General features: G+C 47.2%; 11 protein-coding genes across 13 annotated transcripts, besides 1 other annotated feature; 5 read left to right on the top strand and 6 right to left on the bottom strand.

The window, feature by feature from the left end:
* Nucleotides 1-148: 148 nt before the first annotated feature.
* On the top strand, nt 149-1,329 carry TSTA_046770 (nuclear transport factor 2 domain protein, putative). Its single transcript, XM_002485134.1, has 2 exons — nt 149-261; nt 307-1,329. Exons 1-2 carry the CDS (start codon nt 216-218, stop codon nt 726-728), a joined length of 468 nt encoding a protein of 155 aa, XP_002485179.1. The 5' UTR covers nt 149-215; the 3' UTR covers nt 729-1,329.
* Nucleotides 864-1,184, bottom strand: TSTA_046780 (uncharacterized protein; the record flags this gene model as incomplete). Its single annotated transcript, XM_002485133.1, has 3 exons — nt 864-947; nt 997-1,043; nt 1,091-1,184. 3 exons carry the CDS (start codon nt 1,182-1,184, stop codon nt 864-866), a joined length of 225 nt encoding a protein of 74 aa, XP_002485178.1.
* A 244-nt stretch (nt 1,330-1,573) lies between the features above and the next one.
* TSTA_046760 (60S ribosomal protein L38) lies at nt 1,574-2,390 on the top strand. Its single transcript, XM_002485132.1, has 3 exons — nt 1,574-1,725; nt 1,879-2,007; nt 2,066-2,390. Exons 1-3 carry the CDS (start codon nt 1,662-1,664, stop codon nt 2,113-2,115), a joined length of 243 nt encoding a protein of 80 aa, XP_002485177.1. The 5' UTR covers nt 1,574-1,661; the 3' UTR covers nt 2,116-2,390.
* Nucleotides 2,391-2,398: 8 nt separating this feature from the next.
* TSTA_046750 (uncharacterized protein) lies at nt 2,399-3,339 on the bottom strand. The gene is made up of 3 exons (XM_002485131.1): nt 3,255-3,339; nt 3,114-3,193; nt 2,399-3,048 (listed from the first exon to the last, which is right to left on the bottom strand). The coding sequence occupies exons 1-3, from the start codon at nt 3,274-3,276 to the stop codon at nt 2,410-2,412; spliced, it is 741 nt and encodes a 246-aa protein (XP_002485176.1). The 5' UTR covers nt 3,277-3,339; the 3' UTR covers nt 2,399-2,409.
* Nucleotides 2,800-2,839: a microsatellite.
* Nucleotides 3,340-3,627: 288 nt separating the features above from the next.
* TSTA_046740 (muramidase, putative) lies at nt 3,628-4,758 on the top strand (the record flags this gene model as incomplete). Its single annotated transcript, XM_002485130.1, has 3 exons — nt 3,628-3,742; nt 3,804-4,280; nt 4,430-4,758. 3 exons carry the CDS (start codon nt 3,628-3,630, stop codon nt 4,756-4,758), a joined length of 921 nt encoding a protein of 306 aa, XP_002485175.1.
* Nucleotides 4,759-4,827: 69 nt separating this feature from the next.
* On the bottom strand, nt 4,828-5,659 carry TSTA_046730 (uncharacterized protein; the record flags this gene model as incomplete). The annotated part of the gene is made up of 3 exons (XM_002485129.1): nt 4,828-5,071; nt 5,234-5,532; nt 5,639-5,659. 3 exons carry the CDS (start codon nt 5,657-5,659, stop codon nt 4,828-4,830), a joined length of 564 nt encoding a protein of 187 aa, XP_002485174.1.
* Nucleotides 5,660-7,110: 1,451 nt separating this feature from the next.
* Nucleotides 7,111-9,024, bottom strand: TSTA_046720 (DNA polymerase delta subunit 2, putative; the record flags this gene model as incomplete). Of its 2 annotated transcripts, XM_002485127.1 has the most annotated exons (5): nt 8,922-9,024; nt 8,679-8,862; nt 8,491-8,622; nt 7,458-8,436; nt 7,111-7,409 (listed from the first exon to the last, which is right to left on the bottom strand). In XM_002485127.1, exons 1-5 carry the CDS (start codon nt 8,963-8,965, stop codon nt 7,111-7,113), a joined length of 1,638 nt encoding a protein of 545 aa, XP_002485172.1. In that variant the 5' UTR covers nt 8,966-9,024. The 2 variants fall into 2 exon arrangements, with proteins under 2 accessions (XP_002485172.1, XP_002485173.1); XM_002485128.1 differs by having other exon boundaries at nt 8,491-8,862.
* A 612-nt stretch (nt 9,025-9,636) lies between these two features.
* Nucleotides 9,637-10,775, top strand: TSTA_046710 (oxidoreductase, 2-nitropropane dioxygenase family, putative). The gene has a single exon (XM_002485126.1). It carries the CDS (start codon nt 9,684-9,686, stop codon nt 10,725-10,727), a length of 1,044 nt encoding a protein of 347 aa, XP_002485171.1. The 5' UTR covers nt 9,637-9,683; the 3' UTR covers nt 10,728-10,775.
* A 1,202-nt stretch (nt 10,776-11,977) lies between these two features.
* TSTA_046700 (Melibiase subfamily, putative) lies at nt 11,978-14,113 on the bottom strand (the record flags this gene model as incomplete). The annotated part of the gene is made up of 2 exons (XM_002485125.1): nt 11,978-13,996; nt 14,030-14,113. 2 exons carry the CDS (start codon nt 14,111-14,113, stop codon nt 11,978-11,980), a joined length of 2,103 nt encoding a protein of 700 aa, XP_002485170.1.
* Nucleotides 14,114-14,790: 677 nt separating this feature from the next.
* TSTA_046690 (sugar transporter, putative) lies at nt 14,791-16,811 on the top strand. Its single transcript, XM_002485124.1, has 2 exons — nt 14,791-15,375; nt 15,517-16,811. The coding sequence occupies exons 1-2, from the start codon at nt 14,858-14,860 to the stop codon at nt 16,589-16,591; spliced, it is 1,593 nt and encodes a 530-aa protein (XP_002485169.1). The 5' UTR covers nt 14,791-14,857; the 3' UTR covers nt 16,592-16,811.
* A 26-nt stretch (nt 16,812-16,837) lies between these two features.
* On the bottom strand, nt 16,838-18,652 carry TSTA_046680 (C6 transcription factor, putative). 2 transcript variants are annotated; one of them, XM_002485123.1, is made up of 4 exons: nt 18,295-18,652; nt 17,974-18,239; nt 16,981-17,917; nt 16,838-16,922 (listed from the first exon to the last, which is right to left on the bottom strand). In XM_002485123.1, exons 1-3 carry the CDS (start codon nt 18,363-18,365, stop codon nt 16,983-16,985), a joined length of 1,272 nt encoding a protein of 423 aa, XP_002485168.1. In that variant the 5' UTR covers nt 18,366-18,652; the 3' UTR covers nt 16,838-16,922; nt 16,981-16,982. The 2 variants fall into 2 exon arrangements, with proteins under 2 accessions (XP_002485168.1, XP_002485167.1); XM_002485122.1 differs by lacking the exon at nt 16,838-16,922 and having other exon boundaries at nt 16,928-17,917.
* Nucleotides 18,653-18,792: the final 140 nt, after the last annotated feature.

The following is an 18,792-nucleotide window of genomic DNA, read 5'->3' as shown; positions in this document are numbered from 1 at the left end:
GCTCATGATCGCATCCTAGCTCTTTATTTGGCTGAACAACAAAAGTTGCGGCGAAAGCATGAACCTCCGAGGTGGTCCAAGCTCGGGCTTATTTAAGCTCAATGGTCCGGTGCTTTTTCTCCGCCTCGTCTCTTCGATGACTATTCCCAGGCGTCTTCATTCTCAAAACATTTTCTTCCAAAGGTTTTACAAAAGTAGTGAGATAAACTCACAGAATGGCAACCCCAAAAGAAGACTTGCTCACCAAGGTGTCTACAGAAGGTGAGCCGCATCCCACTTTACATGAATACAGTCTAATAAAATTAGGAGCAACCGACTTCGTCCAACTCTATCATTCGGCACTCTCCTCCAACAAACGCTCAATAGCCTCCTTCTACAGCTCCGCGCCAACAAACATCCTCTTCAACGGAAACGTTATCGCAGACGGTGCCGCGGTCGAAGACATCTTTACCAACCAACTACCCACAACACGTCATGATATACAGTCTGTCGATTGTCAAATTATAAACAAAACCTATCCTACAACCACCCCCGGTAAAACAGCTAGAGAGAACGCCAAAAATATTTCCATGCTGGTGATTGTGAGTGGATCGGTGCAGTACGGAGGCAAGGACTCCCCGCAACATGGATTCAGTGAGACGTTTGTTTTGATACCGAATGTCGAAAACAAGGAGAAGAATCGAAAGGATTGGCTTATTCAGAGTCAGAATTTTCGATTGGTCGTTTGATTGGATTATGGTCACCGGGCATCTCACCCTTCCGCGGATGCACCAAAATAGGCGATTCTCAATGTCATACGGGGTACCACAACAGCAAACATACAAATACATCGGTTAATTTGTTGTCTATGGTACTGGGACGTTTTAACTCCTCGTTGGCCGCAAGTTCGCTTTGACTCGTTCTATGAGTACTTCTCGGGATGCCTTATCTGACGCCATAAGATTTCTCTGCAGACAGTTAGTGTTGTCCATAAACGATGATGGGCAGTCTGCTTACTGCTCGAAGCCACCTCTTCAGCTCTTCTGTCGTCCATTCTTCGGGTTCTACAAAGTCAGCATAGGCTATCAGCAATGCTGTGACCAAAACATACCTCCTTTAGGATCTGGTTCTGCGGGAAACATGTCGCTGCCCCATATCGACCAAGCCGATACGGCTGTGACGATTCCGGCGAATCCTGTTGTCATTAGTACATTTGTCATGTATCCTGAATTGCGAAGAATATATACCCAGAAGAAGGTTCTACACGTGTTAGTTAGATGTTGCCAGAACTTGGAGTGGTTCGCACCTTGGAAGATAGAGCTTTGTCTAATTGAGTTGGCATTACGACGGTCGTCTCAGTCGATAGTCAATAAGAATACTAGACAGTAAGGAATAAGATGGAAGCTGCAGAGGATGAAGAAGGCAGCTCTATTTATCTTATCAGTCCCCGCATAATCAGCACACAGCCTCAGGCAATAACACACACCGCCACAAATCAGTCAAGCCATAGCCTAGCCCCAGTTAGGGCTTGTCACGCAGAAACCCTAATTTCCGGATCGGATCCCACATTCGAACTCCATCAACAAGTCTGGCCAACGACGTCAAGCTTGTTGTTGACTTTTTGTTCCGGAGATTTTGAACTACACATCCATTTCTCGAACCACCCACACATTCCCATCAAGATGCCTTCCGAAGTCTCTGATATCAAGCAGTTCATTGAGATCTGCCGCCGGAAGGATGCTTCCTGTACGTTCTGCCGTCTTAGAGAGTGATGGAGGTGGTAGTCTAATGGACATTCGATGGGTACAATTACCTCTTCGTTTTGCATCTGGACTACAATTCTCATCTCATCTCAGCCCTCAGTCTGAAATAGTATACTAATCAGATTCATTTGCATAGCCGCCCGGATCAAGCGCAACCGCAAGACCAGCCAGACCAAGTTCAAGGTCCGTTGCAACCGATTTTTGTACACTCTTGTCCTCAAGGACTCCGACAAGGCCGACAAGCTCAAGCAGAGCCTTCCTCCTGGTACGACGAACAACCTACTTGACTCAGATTTAGGGGACGTAGGCTAATGAATAAACAGCTTTGAAAATTGTCGATGTCTCCAAGGGTTCCAAGAAGAAGTCCACCTAAACAAACGCCATAACGACACGATGCTGCAGTTGATTTAGGATGAGAAGTGGAGGGAGTGAAAGGAATGCGCACGATACCAATTGAGTCAATGATGTCCGTCATGACGAGACACCAGACATGCAAATTACAAATGTCATACACCGGTGAAATCGACCTTTCATACTATACCTAGGTGTATATATGAAAATCCATCGGTTGTCTCTACAATCCAGAGGCAGGAGCTTTTCGAGTATCAAGTTTCCACTACAAGACAAATAAAAAAAAGTTCAAGAAACAGTCCTATGACCAGTATATCTATTCATTGTACTGCACCTCCCTATACCCCTTCAAACCATACACATCCGCCAACCTCCCAACAGCATCAACATCCAACCCATAACGTCTCAACTCAAACTCCCCAAAATAATTCGTTTCCGAAGCCCTCTTCTCGAACCCCAAGGACTCAAACAGCGCCAAACTCCGCGTATTGTCTTTCCCAATTTTGACGCTCAGGCACTTCAACCTTTTGTTGCTGTTTGTTGCCGTCGATCGTAGAAACTCGTCTAATATCTCCCTTTCGTGAGTTACGACATACCACAAAAACGTCAATAAAGCAGCTCGCCCGTATCCTTTTCCTTGATTCCGGGTTTCGGCTATCATTAATTCGAGTTCTCCTATTACTGATTTCTCTTCTTCGTCGTTGTTATCATCATCATTGTCATTGTCATTGTCATCGTCATCGTCAAGTCGTAGGAATAGATTAGTATCGCCAATCATCCGATCTGGCGCATCATCTTGATCTGATAACGCCACCGTCTCAGACGACGAGGTAGAAGAAGATAATGGCAAACAAGCAATAAAGGTTAGTTTATCAGCGTCTTGGCGCCAGCTTTGTTGCATGGAGTATTCTTCTTCAAGGGTTAAGGGTTCGGAGGCTGTTGCTTGTTGGATTTCCTATATATATACCGTTTAGTTTAATCTGTATGTATCCGGGATGGTGAGCAATAGGAGAATGGTACCTCGTCTTTCATCCATTCATGATATTTGAGGACGTGTCGTTTGGAGTATGGGACTAGGAGGATGGTTGATGTTGAGATTGCTGTGATTTCGGATACATGAGTTGGTTTTCCGACGGTGAGGGTATCTATGGGAAAATTTACCTGTAGTGGCGTTTAGAAGCATCTTGACAGGGGCGCGTTAGAGTATGCTTTAGATTTATGTATCTGGTTGAATCTATCCCGTATTGTAAAGTACCAGATCAAGGAAATGATGTTGAATTGAAGAGTGGAGTCATAAGTCAACTTATTGGACGATCCATTAATCACCCATTGGATGAATCTTTCCGTCGGTGATGTTATTATTGAGTTGAAGTGTATATCTGAGCAGTCTATTATTAATTTATTATCGATAAGTTCAAGGTCTCTCCTGCACAATACTATCTATGGCTGACTTGATAAAGTCGGTGACGATATTCGCGGTGTGGAATACGATGCTCAGAATGCATGTATTATCTTGAAAGAGGGTCCAGGCTAGATGCATGAAGCTGCTAGCAGTGCTGGTGGTGTAATCTACAGGAGACTCTTTGGCGAGTTAGAAGATAGGTTGAGTGCTGGTACTGGCCCCCTTTACTTCTTAACTGGCCGTAGAAGTAAGTATAATCTTACACCTATCTAGTACTTATCTTCACAACAAATTAACCATAATCCTAGATGGTATATATATATGGGCTGCCAAATTCAGCCGCTCTTCAAAACAAGCAGATGCATCTCTTATGAATTCCAAATCTAAATGGCCTGTTGTGGTTCTTGAAATTGGCATTAGTGAGACCACAAGAAAGCTCTATAAAGATGCGGAACGATGGTTGGAAGGTAGCAATAGTCAAACCAAACTTGTGATACTTGCTGATGTTCAAGAGACACCGAAATGGGAAACTTCGAATAACAAGTGGGAGCTATCTGAGGTTGACTTTCGTGAAACCAGTCACGACAGGCTCTCTGATCATATACTCCATCCTAGACGAGGCCCCGTTTTCATTAGGCAACTCCTCCCGGATTATCAGTACTGTGCCCAGCTGACGATCCCCCCGGCCACACCTACTGACTACAACCACAATCTCATCCACGACAGCCAATGGACAAGCAACCAGCGCGGGGTCGAATGGCGAACCCTCCCCGTTGCCAATTCAGGTGTGCATTCATCATCCATATATATGTGCATATGCTAATTTCTTCAGACCGGAATGACCTCTAACTGCGACGCTTTCTATCTCATCCAGCCCGATGACGGCTGCTACGAGTCTACGACATTGTCACAATAAACAATATTGCCCTTGCAGATTTTTATACCTGGAACCCAGCGCTGAATGATGACTGTCCCAGTCTATACCCGGGTTACTATGTTTGCGTGGGCATCATCACCATCACTACCACCACTATTAGTACTACAAGTGCAGGACAAACACCCACCCCAGCCCAAACCGGGATGGTCTCCGGTTGTACGGACTTCTACTTGGTGAATACAAATGACGGATGCTATGATATTGCCGCTGCAGAGGAATCACCCTGGCCCGAGTTGTATGCCTGGAATCCAGCCCTAAATGGGGACTGTTCTGGTCTCTGGTTGAACTATTATACATCTATATGGAACAGTACTCTGAGTCAATAATGATATATTCTCACTCTACTACCCTGTACTGTTACCTATATTACCCAGAGTAGAGTTATTTCTAGGTAACTACATACGCCGGGCTCGTGACGGCAAAATGCCGCCCGGCTCCCCCTGGTTATTCCGCGAGTGTCGCGCCGCTGTCCCTGTTTCTGTCGCCTTCTCTGTATCTGGTCCTGGTCCAAGGCTAGGCATAGGCTCGCCTAACCAGAGGTATGGTCTGGTCGAGCGTAGACCCTCCACATCCATATACAAGAAACAATCCGAACGCAGGCTGACAGGGAACTCGTGATTGGCGAGCATGGTCTGGAATCTGCTCCGCAGTGCACTCAATTTGATTGTATTATTATCATTAGAATCTAAAGCTGGAACCTCCGCCCAATATAGAGTGAACCTGGAAATGGCCTTGTCATTCATGGACATCGGTTCATAATGCAATCCATCGCAAACTGCTTTTTCAATCAGACTTTTTTACCCCGCTGACCGTTCAGGATCGTAAAACACCAGCAGACCAGAGATAGAAGGAGAACCGTCTGTAGAGGTAGATTGAATAACCCGCTCCTGCCACGGCACTCGCATCGCAAAGACAATATTCCGAACATCATCGTCATCCAGGTTCTCGATTGCCGCGTGCTGTGCAGTCCTCCATCGCCGCTGAATCGCCTGCACCGTCTCTCGCGCGACTTTCATTTCCTTAGTCAGAGCGGCGGCAGCAGCTCTATGTGTCAGATCGCGATCCGCCGCGCTAAGTCGAGCCCGTTCAGACAGGAGACGCTGTATATAGTTTATAAATACAATAGAATGTCATCAAGGACCGGACGATACAACATCCTAAGGCAAAGTATGTTATTGGTATAGGGCTCAGTTTCGAGTAACGTACGTCTCTGGAGGAAAAGTTCATTAGTATCAGTTAATCCAGTTGAAAGGTATAGACTTTTTAAAAGCAAGGTCACTATTGTAACGGTGCTCAAGCCTAACAGATATATTGAGAGGGTAGCTGTGTCGACGGAGATATCTACAATGGATTTCCTAACCGGGAAACCACATGGCTCGTGCCGAGCCTGCGGAAGCTAGGGCTAAGCCGTCAGGCTTAAACTCCGAAATTCAGTACATGGACTTCTCAATGCTCGAAACGCTATAAGCCGCCTCTAATTAACAGGGCCTGGCGCTGTCCAAGCCCTTACGCTCCAGCCCATAGAGCAGTACGTACTAACGGTACAAACGGTACAGTGGGTTCCAGGCCACTCAGGGGTCGAAAGGAAACGAACAGGCAGACCAAATGTGCAGCTGACTCTAGCTTATGTTACATCGGCTTGCGCTGAAGCTAGGCATGCTGCAGCGGTTGAATGGGCCCGCTTCAACGCTCTACAAGGAAAAGAGAGAGCTCCAAGGGCTTATTAAAATCCGTATGACTGGAATCTTGGTGAAGTGTGAATTACTTTCACCTTTCCCCCTTTTCACTTCATAATTCATGATACTTAAGCAATTGACTATTGCAACTAAAACCAATAGGTTAGAACCAATGTTATTCTTATACAATTTAAATGCCACATTGCACAGTATCACTACAAATCCATCGGCATGCAAGAACCCTCAACACAGGCACAGATGGTGAAGGTACTAATTACTAACGACATCAAAAAGAAACCAACCACACACCATCAATTGAGCAGAGTACTGTAGTCTGATTATAATTTACAGTCTAAATCCCCTGGCAAAAGCCAGTCACGTAGGACACAAGCCGGCTATGGTCAAATTGCTAGATTGCCTAACAGTGGCGAGGTGCGACATTTCTCTCGAGTTGATCGGCGTGCTCAGTGAGTTCTGTTAGTATATCGCGAGATCTACCACATGGAAAACAGGGCCATTTGAACAAACCCGGAGACAAGTCATTCCCCTATTTTCAGCTAATCAGAGGCCTCCGAACACTATGCCTCACTTTTCATGAAACGCCATATATGATATATATCATATTGTGGACCACACAGAATGTACAGGGAATTGAGCTCAATTCCCCTGCCGAAGCACATATAAGAAAGCCATTTTTGTAGCATGGAAAACGGAGAACCGGGGGAGAAAGGGTAATACAGACAATCTTGCTAGTCAACTGTTCTTACTAGTTCATATTAATGTTCACATTAACCATCTCATATCACTTAGGTCTAATTGTTAGGTTATGTCACCTACAATCGGACAAGTCCAGTGAGCAGAGCCCAGTGATCGCTCACCATGTGTAAAGCGGCATGCCGCTTGGCAGACAAATCTTTTACCTAGGTATTCAAGCTGAAGACAAATATTCATTGACTCGAGCCGTTATTCATATTGTAAGACTCTATATAGCTATCGACACATTCATTTTGACTCCTCTTTCCCCGAAAATATCTGGAATTTTACTACGTCCACTTCCAACGTCTCCGAATCCACCAGAATCAACTCTCCCGTCTCATGGAACTTGGGTATCGAAACCAAGCGTACATGCGTGGCTAGAGGCTCATCTGCAGAATTGCTCATCTCTGTATCTGGACCATCTAATCGAAAAGCTGGCTCGCTTACCACAACGACAGTTTTGAAGTGAGACTGGTTTCCTATGAAGAAGAGATGGGGGCAGGCTTGGAGGATGAATGGGTCATGTGTTTGGAAGGGATAGCACCCTACTTCTATTAGTACACTATACTTCTGTACATAGAAAGAGAACTCACATAGAGTGTCAGGAGCTGTCGGAACTGCACATCTCCATCGAAGCATGGCTTCCATAATCTGTACACTGGTCTCCCCGTCGCCATCACTGTTTGTTGCATTCCCATCCTCATCTGCAAAGTCTAAATATCGAAGGACATCATCGACATTTTGACCGCTGCATCCCCAGAATCGCCAGCCATCAACATAACCTTCCCACGGATTCGTGACGTTGTCGAACCAGCCGGGTTCGACGCTTGTGTCTCCTGGTAGGCCGTCAGAAGAGTATGCTTTCGCCCGAGGCAACATTGCTCGATGGATTCCTTGTTGCGGTAACGAGAAATTTGCAGGATCATTTTCACCCGGCATCAATGTCACGGGTAAACTTGGTAGTAGTTCCGAAAGAAAATTGTCAAGTTGTGTAATAGGCGAAGCATTATAGGATGATGCATCATAACCGTATTTCTTTGGCACCTTCTTCTTAGCAGTTCCGTCTCCGTTCATAGCAGCAGCAGCAGTTGCAGTTTCCAGATTACCCAACGAGTTGCCCGCAATGATCAATCGAGATATCCTTGCAGGAGATTCATCTTCACCACCAGGTCCTGTATACCCTAACAGATAGTCTGTCAATAACTCCAATGCTAGAGTATCGCTTGATGAACCTGTAATTCCCAATCCGCTAATGAATGCTATCTTCGATGATTTACCGGTTGTGTTCTCGACTCGTTTTATCGTGCTCTCTGTTTTGTCTGTGGATGCCAGTTCCCATCTCGGCGGTTGTACTGGGAAATCGGGGACTTTAATATCAATGACTTCGAAATCGCCATTCGAGTTCTCGGTGCCTAACACTGCGATAATAACACCAGTCACCAAATGTGTCGTTCGAAGCATAGTGCCTGTCATTCTGAGACGACCTGATTCATCTTCTAGCATCACTTGCGTTTTGTCTGGATTCAAGGGATCGATATAAGTCGTTCGGGGAGGGGGTGCAGCGGCATAGTTCTATAAATGTCAATCAGTCTGTGCTTGTATAGGTCCATCAGTTCGTTAACTCACGTCCTTTGCAACATCGTCGAGAATGTTAGGTTTTAGCGGTAGGTCCATATAGACTGTACCAGTTACCCAACACAACGCTCCCTGTCGCACATCCAGCACTCTATCCACTTTCCGTGCCTTCTCTCCGGCAATCTGCTGATTGTGAATAATCTGACCGTCGAATCTTTGCCCGCGTTGGAATTGCCTACTGTGAATCCATCCCATGCCTCCCGTCCAACTTTCTCTGCGGCCGGCTTCAGCTTGGCCAAGCGTAAGAAATACAGATCGCCATATTGTTGTTGATACTTTCGCGAATCGGCTTTGGGTAATTGGAAGGTGTGGAGAGGTGTATAAGCTGAAGGAGCGCGGAATTCTGGTTGATATTCTTCGCCGCTACGAACTTGTTAGCGTGATTCGATCTGTCAGTATAAGGGAATGGAAGGGCCGATTACCTCGGCGGCTGCAGAAACTTGTCACTTGAAGATTCAAAGGTCATATTGAAAGTGTCATCATCTGAAGTGGTGTTCTCGTGGAGTTTTGAAGTCTTGTTGATATATAAGTTAAAGTGAAGTATGCGGATGTGGAGTACTTGGGCACTTAACGCGGCAGGAAACGCGTTTTTTTTTTTGGCGTTTCTTCCCATCCGTCTTCCCTACATAGTACACCACTCTATCACCAAGACAGCTTCACTTAATCCTCTTTTCTTCTTCTTGAGGCCCTTACGGTTGATTTTAATTCTCTTATGGCATTACCTGGGTAATTAACATGGCTTTCGGGTTACAAATCGTACGGTTCAGGACTGCCATAGACATGAAAGCTGCCAAGAGACATCTCAGCACCGATGGACAAACAGCTTGATGACATTCCGAAGTCCATCTCGAGTCATGCAGTTATGCTCCTCATTTATCGGCGGGAGTAATTAGGAACACTCTTAGGATAACAGCTGTGATGTGGTGCCTCGGCTCGACATTAGCTTCTTGAACGGTGAGGGGAACATCTAGCTAACCACGTAGACGACTCCACATATTTCTATAACAATCATTCTGTTGCTCTTGATGTTCTAAGCTTCAGAGATACCCTTGCATTTACTTTTTGTTTTACCAATTATTGCTTATCATCATCTACCTCCTGCATCCTTTACAGCGTGACTGGGGTTTCGCCGGCTAACCACAAAGCAATACACCACCGGTTCTCCGCAACACAGCATCTTCAAAATGTCTGTACATACACCACTATGCGACTTGCTGAACATCAAGCATCCCATCCTTCTGGCCGGTATGGCCAAAGCATCCGGCGCCGCCCTTGCAGCCGCAGTATCTAATGCCGGCGGTCTCGGAAACATAGGTGGCTTGGGCTACACTCCAGCGCAACTCGAAGAAATGCTCGTCGAGCTCAAATCACTACTGCGTGACCCCAACCTACCATTTGGCGTCGACCTGGCACTTCCACAGATCGGTGGAGGAGCACGTGCTACAAACCATGACTATACACACGGTCAACTCGATGAATTGATCGAATTAATCATCAAGTATGGCGCAAAATTGTTCATTTCTGCTGTTGGTATACCTCCCGAGCATACTGTCAAGCGTCTCCACGAAGCTGGGATATTGGTTATGAACATGGTTGGTACCCCAAAACACGCCGAAAAGGCCCTGCAGCGTGGTGTGGATATCATCTGTGCCCAAGGCGGAGAAGGAGGTGGTCATACCGGTGACGTCCCATTCTCTGTCCTGATTCCTGCTGTCGTCGACACTGTGCAAAAGTACAAGAGTCCCCTTACGGGCAAGATGCCCCTTGTTGTTGCTGCAGGTGGTGTAAACGACGGCCGGAGTCTAGCAGCTTCACTTATGTTGGGCGCCTCTGGTGTATGGGTCGGTACACGATTCGTGGCTACCGTTGAAAGTGGCGCTAGTAAAATCCACAAGGATGCCGTTGTCTCAGCCGGATTTGGCGAGACGATTCGTACCCTGGTTGTTTCCGGTAGACCACTTCGCGTCTTACCGAATGACTATATCAAAGAATGGGAAAGTAGACCGCAGGATATTCAGAAATTGACGGCACAGGGTATCATTCCCATGATGCATGATATTGAGAATGAGAAGGAGGATGTCGATTTTCCGTATTTGATGGGGAGTGTGTCTGCGGTTGTCAAGGAGATTAAGCCGGCTGGTGACGTTGTTGAGGAGATTGCAAGGGAGGCTACTGAAGTGCTTCGACGGAGTCAGACGTTCATCAAGGGTGGCAATAGCAAAATATGACTTATACTGTAGGTTAGACTACAACGATCTATATATGCTTTTTTTTTTAAAAAAAAAGGGGTCTTGTATAGCGGCGTCCTGTGAGTCCCTTTTTGCAGCAGATTACCGCTATAGACCAAGTTCTTAAGCATTGTTTCAATGTTCCTAGCAACTGAGACGAGACCTCTACACGTACCACTCGTAAGAATAAGAGCGGGTGTGATCGATCTTACCCAACTTATAATCTTCAGTCTGGCAAAAATAGACAGTTAGAACTAACACGCAAGTTGGACCTAGACCTACTGAATCCTTGACAGAATAGTCCATCATCTCAACCTGTTTCTTGTCCCATTTCTCTTGTTTCGGCGAGAGCGAAAGATCCTCTGGAAAAGTCTGAGCATAATCAAAATCGATCCAAAGTTCCTATCTTGTACTATCATCATATTCCTCGGGTATGGATCACCACTTAGAACCCTAGCGTTGTGGATGTCCTTCAGAATACGAGAAAACTATGCTAGGCGACGTTCTGAGAGAAATTCGATACACTAATTGGCTCCATATTTGCAATATATTCGGTCAGAATGGCGATGGGAGGTACTGTGTCTCCGATAAACATATATAAGTTTGACCAGAGGTTGAATATTTGTAATTGTGCTGTAGAAATTAGGACGACCCCTCGCTTGCAGAGACCTTATACTTTCATCCGTTGGTAAGCTGTATCTTTGCAGGTGTAAAGGTCAACCTCAAGATCTGGAGAACTAGCATCTGATCGGGTTCTGGTATGGTACTTGTAAGATTTAGCGATGCCTCGATTAGGAGGCTAATAGGAGTCTTCTACCACTTTCATCACACATATGCTTCCATGGCAAGCCACCTTGAAGACAACAGTATTCTTAGACTTTTTGAGCTTCTCAAGGAATGTCACGTTCGGAAGGCTTTACTTCGTCAAGGTCACCAGCCATGCTTGTAGTATGATAACGTAGTATGTCAGCTAGCTGGCCATGAAAATCATTCCTTCTATCAGCGACTGGCTATATGGGCCTATTGCACAGGTGCCTGCAGCACTCGATGCTTTTTGGGGCGAGTTCCGGGTTAATGTACTATGTTTCGTCTGTGAATGGTTTGAGAATCTGGAATTCGACACAGACTTTGAGTTTGAGACACATTATCTATTGCTGCATGGTACCAGCATCACTATCTAGTTATCACTAGTAACGATGCACTAGTTGGCTAACGAGACGATTGCACTGGTTATACAAAACTTTCCTGTCCTAATTGACAGAGAGACGGAAAAGTCGAGCACATGCAACAGAGGGAACACGAACTGACAAAGCACCGCTGTCTGAGTGCCATTGTGCGTGAGTCTCAAAGATCTCTGGATACAGAAGCTTGACTACAACTTCCCGGTCTTTAAGTACTGGAATATGCAGGGAGACTGTGTCCGAGCCAGATCGACGCCATACAGCAACGTAACGGACTCCACCACTTGCAGCGATACCTAGAGCTACCCAGTCATCGTGCCATTTAGGCAGACCTAACGGCCAGAATGGCAGGCCCGTTTTGAGATCGGAACGAATCTGCTTGTAGACTTGCATACCGCTCGCAACAAGCTCCAATTGCTGAGAGCTCAGGAGATCAATTCTACCACTTAGATGAACACGACCCAGAAGACTATTGACAACCGTCATGGCGTTCTTCTCATTGTCCCATTTGGGCTGCGGGTACGCCCAGCTAGCGCTCTGTTCCGGTGTAACTGCCGTCGGCACTGCAGCTGCAATGGCCGAATATCGCACTGGATCTTGCTGGTCGCTGGTCGATTGCAGCGAGTGAATAGCTAGGAGGGCATAATCCATGCGTTGACCTCCGCTAGAACAACTCTCGATAATTAGGTCCGGGAACCGATCGTACAGTTTACCGACCCATTCGAGATAGGCACGATTATGGCCCAGTTGTCCATCAGCGGGACTGAAGGAGCTTGCGTCAGTGCCTTGGACTACTTCGATATTGTAGTCGAACTTGAAGTATCCAACTCCATAATTTCGGACGAGATTGTCAATCACTTTGTCCATGCGTTTGATGACTTCAGGGTGCCGATAATCTAGTTGGTACCGGCCTTTTTCTACGATTCGTCGGCTGTTCTCTTGGAAGAAAGCATCTGCAGGTAACATATTGGCGACTACGCTTCGAACGCCAATCACTTCCGGCTCAATCCATAGTCCTGGGATGAGTCCCTTGGCCCGGATATCATCTAACAGCGCTTTGAGACCGCCGGGAAACCGTTTTGTTGAAGGCTCCCATAGGCCAACGTCGTCCCACCAGCCATTGTCGTCCGCATACCAGCCGCAGTCAATGACAAAAAACTTTGCGCCTGCTTTGACAGCAGGATCGACGAGAGCCATGACCTTTTCCGTGGTGGGATCGCCCATGAGACAGTTCATGTAATCGTTAAAGATTATAGCGAGCTCATCATTGTCCTTGTGAGGTCTTCGAATGCGTCGACGGTATTCAGTCAAAGCAGCGAAGGCGCTGTCCGGATGACCCAAGACGTGACAGATCGCTACCGGTACGCTGGTGAACGACTGACTAGGAGCCAGACAGTGTTTCCATCCATGATCCTTGTTCGTCGGCCCACCCAGAGCCAGATAGACATTCTCCTGGAAATCTCCAAGCTCCCAACGCCACGACCCGTTGGTCTCAATCTGCCACAGCCAGGTTTCGCTAGAGTCATACTTCTTCAGCAAGCCGAGAGGCAGATATGTCCCCGTTGAGAACGTTCCACGATTAGAAACGGCATGAACTGCCAATGACGCGTCATGGCTTTCAGGCAGTTCGGAGAGACCGATATCGTCTAATCCGACGTTGGGAAGGGACTCGTCACGCCACTGCGCTTCTCTGAACCAGGTGTTGGTCGGTGTGGATAAGGTGTAGTCCAGCCAACAATTAATCGGCTTTCCGCCTAAAGCACCGACAACGAAGGACGACAGCTGGTCGACTACAATGTCTTTTTGAGACTCATTGTGAATTGTCATTGTCGATCTAATCACGGGAATTCCTGAATAGACCGACAAGTGGGCAGTAACTGAAATCTGGGATGTCTCGTCAAACGCAGTGACATCGAGAGACTTCACTCGATCGTTACCGTACTCCTGATGACCCTGATATTTCAGTCTGCTTGAGACGTAACTGCCAATGAGTGCCTTGGCCGACTTCTGCGACGGATTTCCATCGCCATTCAGTCGAACCCCGAATAGGGGGACGGCACCTTGCTTGGGAGATGAGGGATCTTGTTCCTTTACTGGTGCATCATGTGGCAGAATACTCACAATGCGAACCATTTCGTCGCTTCCAACGACCAGCTGGACCGTGAGAGTGCTTGTTTGCCAGACAATACTGCTTGGTTGAGCCATTGTCGCGATGTTCAACAAACAGACGGACTGAGCGATTGCTAGTCAGAATTTGCGGCCATCTGCCTGCTATATAATTGCACTCGGCTACCTGATGCTATGGATCTGATGGCATGGCGGCATTGCAAGTACTAGGCGTGGAAGGAGTAGCTTTTAGACTGTCGTAGGCGGATATGGGCATCACAGACTGGACCCTAATCCGACGTAGGAGTTGCGGGGAGGCGGAAAACCGGCGGGCTTGACAATTAATCATTGGACATAACCAGGCATAAAGTAAATGTTTTCTGTCAGGATTTGTTGATGACAATTATCCGAAGCCATTTAGCCGGCATTCTCTGGCCATTTGACTCGATATCTTCGTTTTTGTAGCACGAGAAAATAATTAGACTATTCATGTACCCCGGATTTCTTTCCAAACCTTCCCCGTTGGGCGTCCGGCTAATCAGGAAAAGAATACGCCTACAAAAGGAGGTGTCAAACACCCAGGACAAAGGCAAGACATTTACATTGCAACATGGTGTAACTCGGCTGTCAATGGCCAGTGTTTTATTGTTCTTCGCTATGCGTTCTTCTGTGGAGACCGAGCATGCTCTGGGGACTATAAAAGGATCACTTTCTCCCCCATTCCCACGACCAAGGATGATATCAATTCATGACCTATGATCTTCTACTCCTTTGCATGTATGCAAAGGCATCCCTGTCACTGGCTGTGACATTCAAGCAGCATCGTGGGTACAGAAATCGATCATGTCCAGCAAATACGAGCATTTCGAGAACAAAGTGGAAGAACAACTCAGATCAACAACTGACGACCACCCCCTCGGCGAGAAAGGAGGATGGCACGCTTCAGTCGCAGATGCCCATCTAGCCAACATCAATGAGCACGAGACAACAGTCCGCAAGGCACTTCGAGCATATCCCTATGCTGCAATATGGTCAGTCGTGGTGTCCATGTCCATCATCATGGAAGGATACGATACAAGCCTCGTTGGTAATTTTTACGGCTACCCGGAATTCGCAAAACAGTTTGGCTCGTATGACAAGGCCACGGATAGTTATCAAGTGGCTGGGCAATGGCAGCAGGCTCTTGGATCTAGTCCGACTGCTAGTGCGCTAGTCAGTGCTACGCTGAATGGATATCTCCTACAGCGGTTCGAGTTTCGAAGTGTCTTTATGGGCGGACTTGTGTGCATGAATGCTTTTATTTTTATCTGTTTCTTTGGGACAACGGTGGAACTGCAGATTGCAGGGCAATTCTTGTGTGGGTGAGTTTTTCGTATTGCCAGACAACTGATCTCACCAATGATCGACTGCTGGCATGTGTTAATGGGATCTATAGGCTAACAGAACAGAATCCCATGGGGCATCTTCGCGACAATCGGATCTGCCTAGGCCTCAGAGGTCAGCCCAATGGCCTTCCGCCCCTACCTCACAGCCTACACCAACATGCGCCTCGCTATAGGCCAATTCATCATTGCCGGCGTGCTGCAAAGTCTGCTCGGACGTCCAGACCAATGGTCCTACCGGATCCCGTACGCTATACAATGGCTTTGGCCCGCCCCCTTGATGGTTGCAGCATTCTTCATGCCCGAATCACCATGGTGGCTTGTCCGACATAACCGCTACGAAGAAGCCGAACATAGCGGCAAACGTTTAATGGCGCGTGCCGAGAAACCTAACGCTAGAAAGGTTGTAGCCATGATGATCCATACGAACATGATTGAGAAAGAGATTACAGCCGGCCATTCCTACTGGGATTGCTTCCGCGGCACTGATCTGCGTCGAACGGAGATTGCATGTGTCATTTTCGCTGGTCAGGTTTTGGCTGGAACTTCCTTCGCGTTTAGCGGCACTTATTTCTTCGAACAAGCTGGTCTGAATAACGACGATGCCTATAAGCTTGGCTTGGGAGAAACTGCTATTGCCTTTGTCGGCACCCTAATCTCCTGGGTCCTCATGAGGATCGCCGGCCGTCGAACAATCTACCTATGGGGTATGGCAGGAATGTGCGCTTGTCTCATAATAATCGGCTTCCTGACTCTGGCCCACGGTAACGCCGGCATAAAATGGGCCCAATCCGTTCTATGCGTCATCTGGCTCTTCTTCTTTTCTCTTTCCGCCGGTCCTATTGGATGGGATATCCCAGCGGAAGTCTCCAGCACTCGCCTCCGGTCCAAAACCATCTGTCTAGCCCGAAACTCGTATTACATCACTCAAATCGTGGGCAACGTCGTTGAGCCGTATATGTTGAATTCGATTGAATGGAACTGGAGAGGAAAGACGGGATTCTTTTGGTTTGGTACTGCTTTTCTAACTTTTGTTTGGGCCTGTTTTCGTCTGCCAGAGACCAAGGGTCGGACTTATGAAGAGTTGGACTTGATGTTTGCTGCGAAGGTGCCGACGAGGAAGTTTAGGAAGTTTCAGGTGGATGCGTATGATGAGAATGTCAATATCATCGATCGGGTTAAAGAGACGCAGTAAAGGATTTCAACTTGGGGACAGCCTGGGTACCTGGGTACTGGGTACCTGAAGCAGAAATTTTATCGATATTAGTCCGCGAGATGCTGACTCAAGCGTTGTTGTCGATAGAAATAGCAAATTACCAATGGAGAAGTGACGTCCTTACTTCCAAAGATGTTGGTATTAGGTTCAAAACGCTCGATACCCGTGGACGGTGCTCCGTGGCTGAAGCAATCGTAAGAATTAGCTGAATGTATCCCGCTATGAAGGTGCTCCAAGGTAGAATGGTAAACTCCTGATCTTTGCAGTTGCAAAGGCCCCATGTTTGACCCGATGTATCGCAGATTTATTTCTGAATATAGGTTTAGAATAAGTTATAAATGACAAAGTGCAAGAAAGGATCAACCCACCATCAGCTGAGATAATTCGAAAAATCCGACGGGCTTGCGACGATATTCTCCACTCTCCACGAACTTGAATCACTATCTTCTGAATACCTATCACCTACTGGCTGCGCAAACTCCGACAAAAACCGCAACATCCACTGATCCAACCTAAACGAAGTCTCCATAGAGACCCGACAAGCCTTATGAAACGCTCTCAGCCGAGAAAAGCACACATCTAGTGTAGGCCAAAATGTTCGAAGACACTGCAAGATCTCAAAATTGCGTTCTAGACGTGTTCGCGCAATTCTGATTTCTTCGTCGTCGATGCCGAAGAGTAGGATATACAGTTGGACAGTCGACGAAATTACTAAAATGTGACCGACCATGGTGTATAGTACTTCACAGTCTGGAGTAGCTTTCGCGGTGTAGAGGAGCTCACAAAGACGGGCAGCGTTGACTTTGCACTTGTTTGCGTAGAATCGGGTGCTCGGGACTGAGGCATGGCAGTCCTGGTGGAGAAATTGATAGAATAGCAGTTGTCCGTAATGGTAGTAACCCACATACAGAGCGACAAAGGTTCGCCCGAGCCCTTCGGAGGCGTATCGAGCCATGTTTGTTGGTGTATCGCGCATGTAATCGGGCAGAGCGGCCTGCCATTCATCCAGGCGATGAGATATGTCTCGAATAGCCGTTTCTAGTGCGGCGCCGTCAGATCTTCCTGTGGCTGCCATGTCATTGATCTCGTATATCTGTGCTAAGATTAGATTCAGTTTGATCATCTGCGCAATCAGAGATGTTTCTGGTCGAGGTGGATTCTCGACTGGAATCGTGTCTTCTCTCTTCAATTGGAGGAACTTTCTTTCGTTCATAGGTAATGGCACGTCATCCCGATGTATCATATATCGAGGAAGACCAATACCTGTCGCTGACCAGACATCGATCAGGCAGAGTGTCCACCAGACTAATCACACTTTAATCATTGGCATTCGCCATCCGAGACAGGGGAGGGAGACGGACCTCGAATGTTAACCTCCTTCTCAATAGCACTCACAGTCGACCGGCGGGGTAGATCGAGGAGCTGAGCTATACGAAAAGCGACAGCATAGTAGACTGACTCTGCAGCCGGCTTCACATCAGCGACGGCCGTTGCACCGAGCAAAACGCATGCTTGGACCGTGACCAGGGAGACATCTTCAAGGTCCAAAAGCCGCTTGCACTCAGCACTATACTGCCGATGTCGTTCACGAGCTTCACAGCCTTCGAAAAAGGGGTTCTTTGAGAACCTGAAATTCATGTTAGAGGGGTTTCACTATGCCGGAAAGCGATTTGAGATCAAACCTTGCAGATAGGGCCAGTATCCCGTAGACAAGGATCGGGGGAGCTCGGTCGTCCAGTACATCTTGGATCATGCTCGGTTTGTGGAATAAAGAATGGAATTGGTCGTGTATCAAGTCAAAGTACAGTCGAGTCAGCTCCACGCAGATGGGTTTTGGGGGAAGGTTGCATGTCGTCTGTTTGACGGGCGCAGCATGGCCGTTGAGCGCTGAGGGAGCTTGTGGAACCACCTGGGACAAGGAGCATTCAATTCCCTTGGTCACACAGTATGTGCATCCATCGCCTTTTACCGGGATGTTGCATTTTCGCCTCCGGAGACTGGAATCGGAAGTCAGAATGGATGAAGGCTGGGGGAAAAGGGGCACTCACCGGCAGGTGTGGCACGCTTTTGCAGGTCTCATGTTAGTTCAAGCATCGATATTTCTAGATAGCACGTTTTAATGCCAATCATCTGTCCTACAACGTGCGGTGATCGTTGAAGCATAGACTGGAGACGGCATG

Source organism: Talaromyces stipitatus, genomic scaffold, assembly GCF_000003125.1.
Source record: "Talaromyces stipitatus ATCC 10500 scf_1105507295515 genomic scaffold, whole genome shotgun sequence".
NCBI classification, from domain to species: Eukaryota; Fungi; Ascomycota; class Eurotiomycetes; order Eurotiales; family Trichocomaceae; genus Talaromyces; species Talaromyces stipitatus.
The sequence above is the reverse complement of the archived record's forward strand: the minus strand, read 5'-3'. Positions and strand labels throughout refer to the sequence as shown.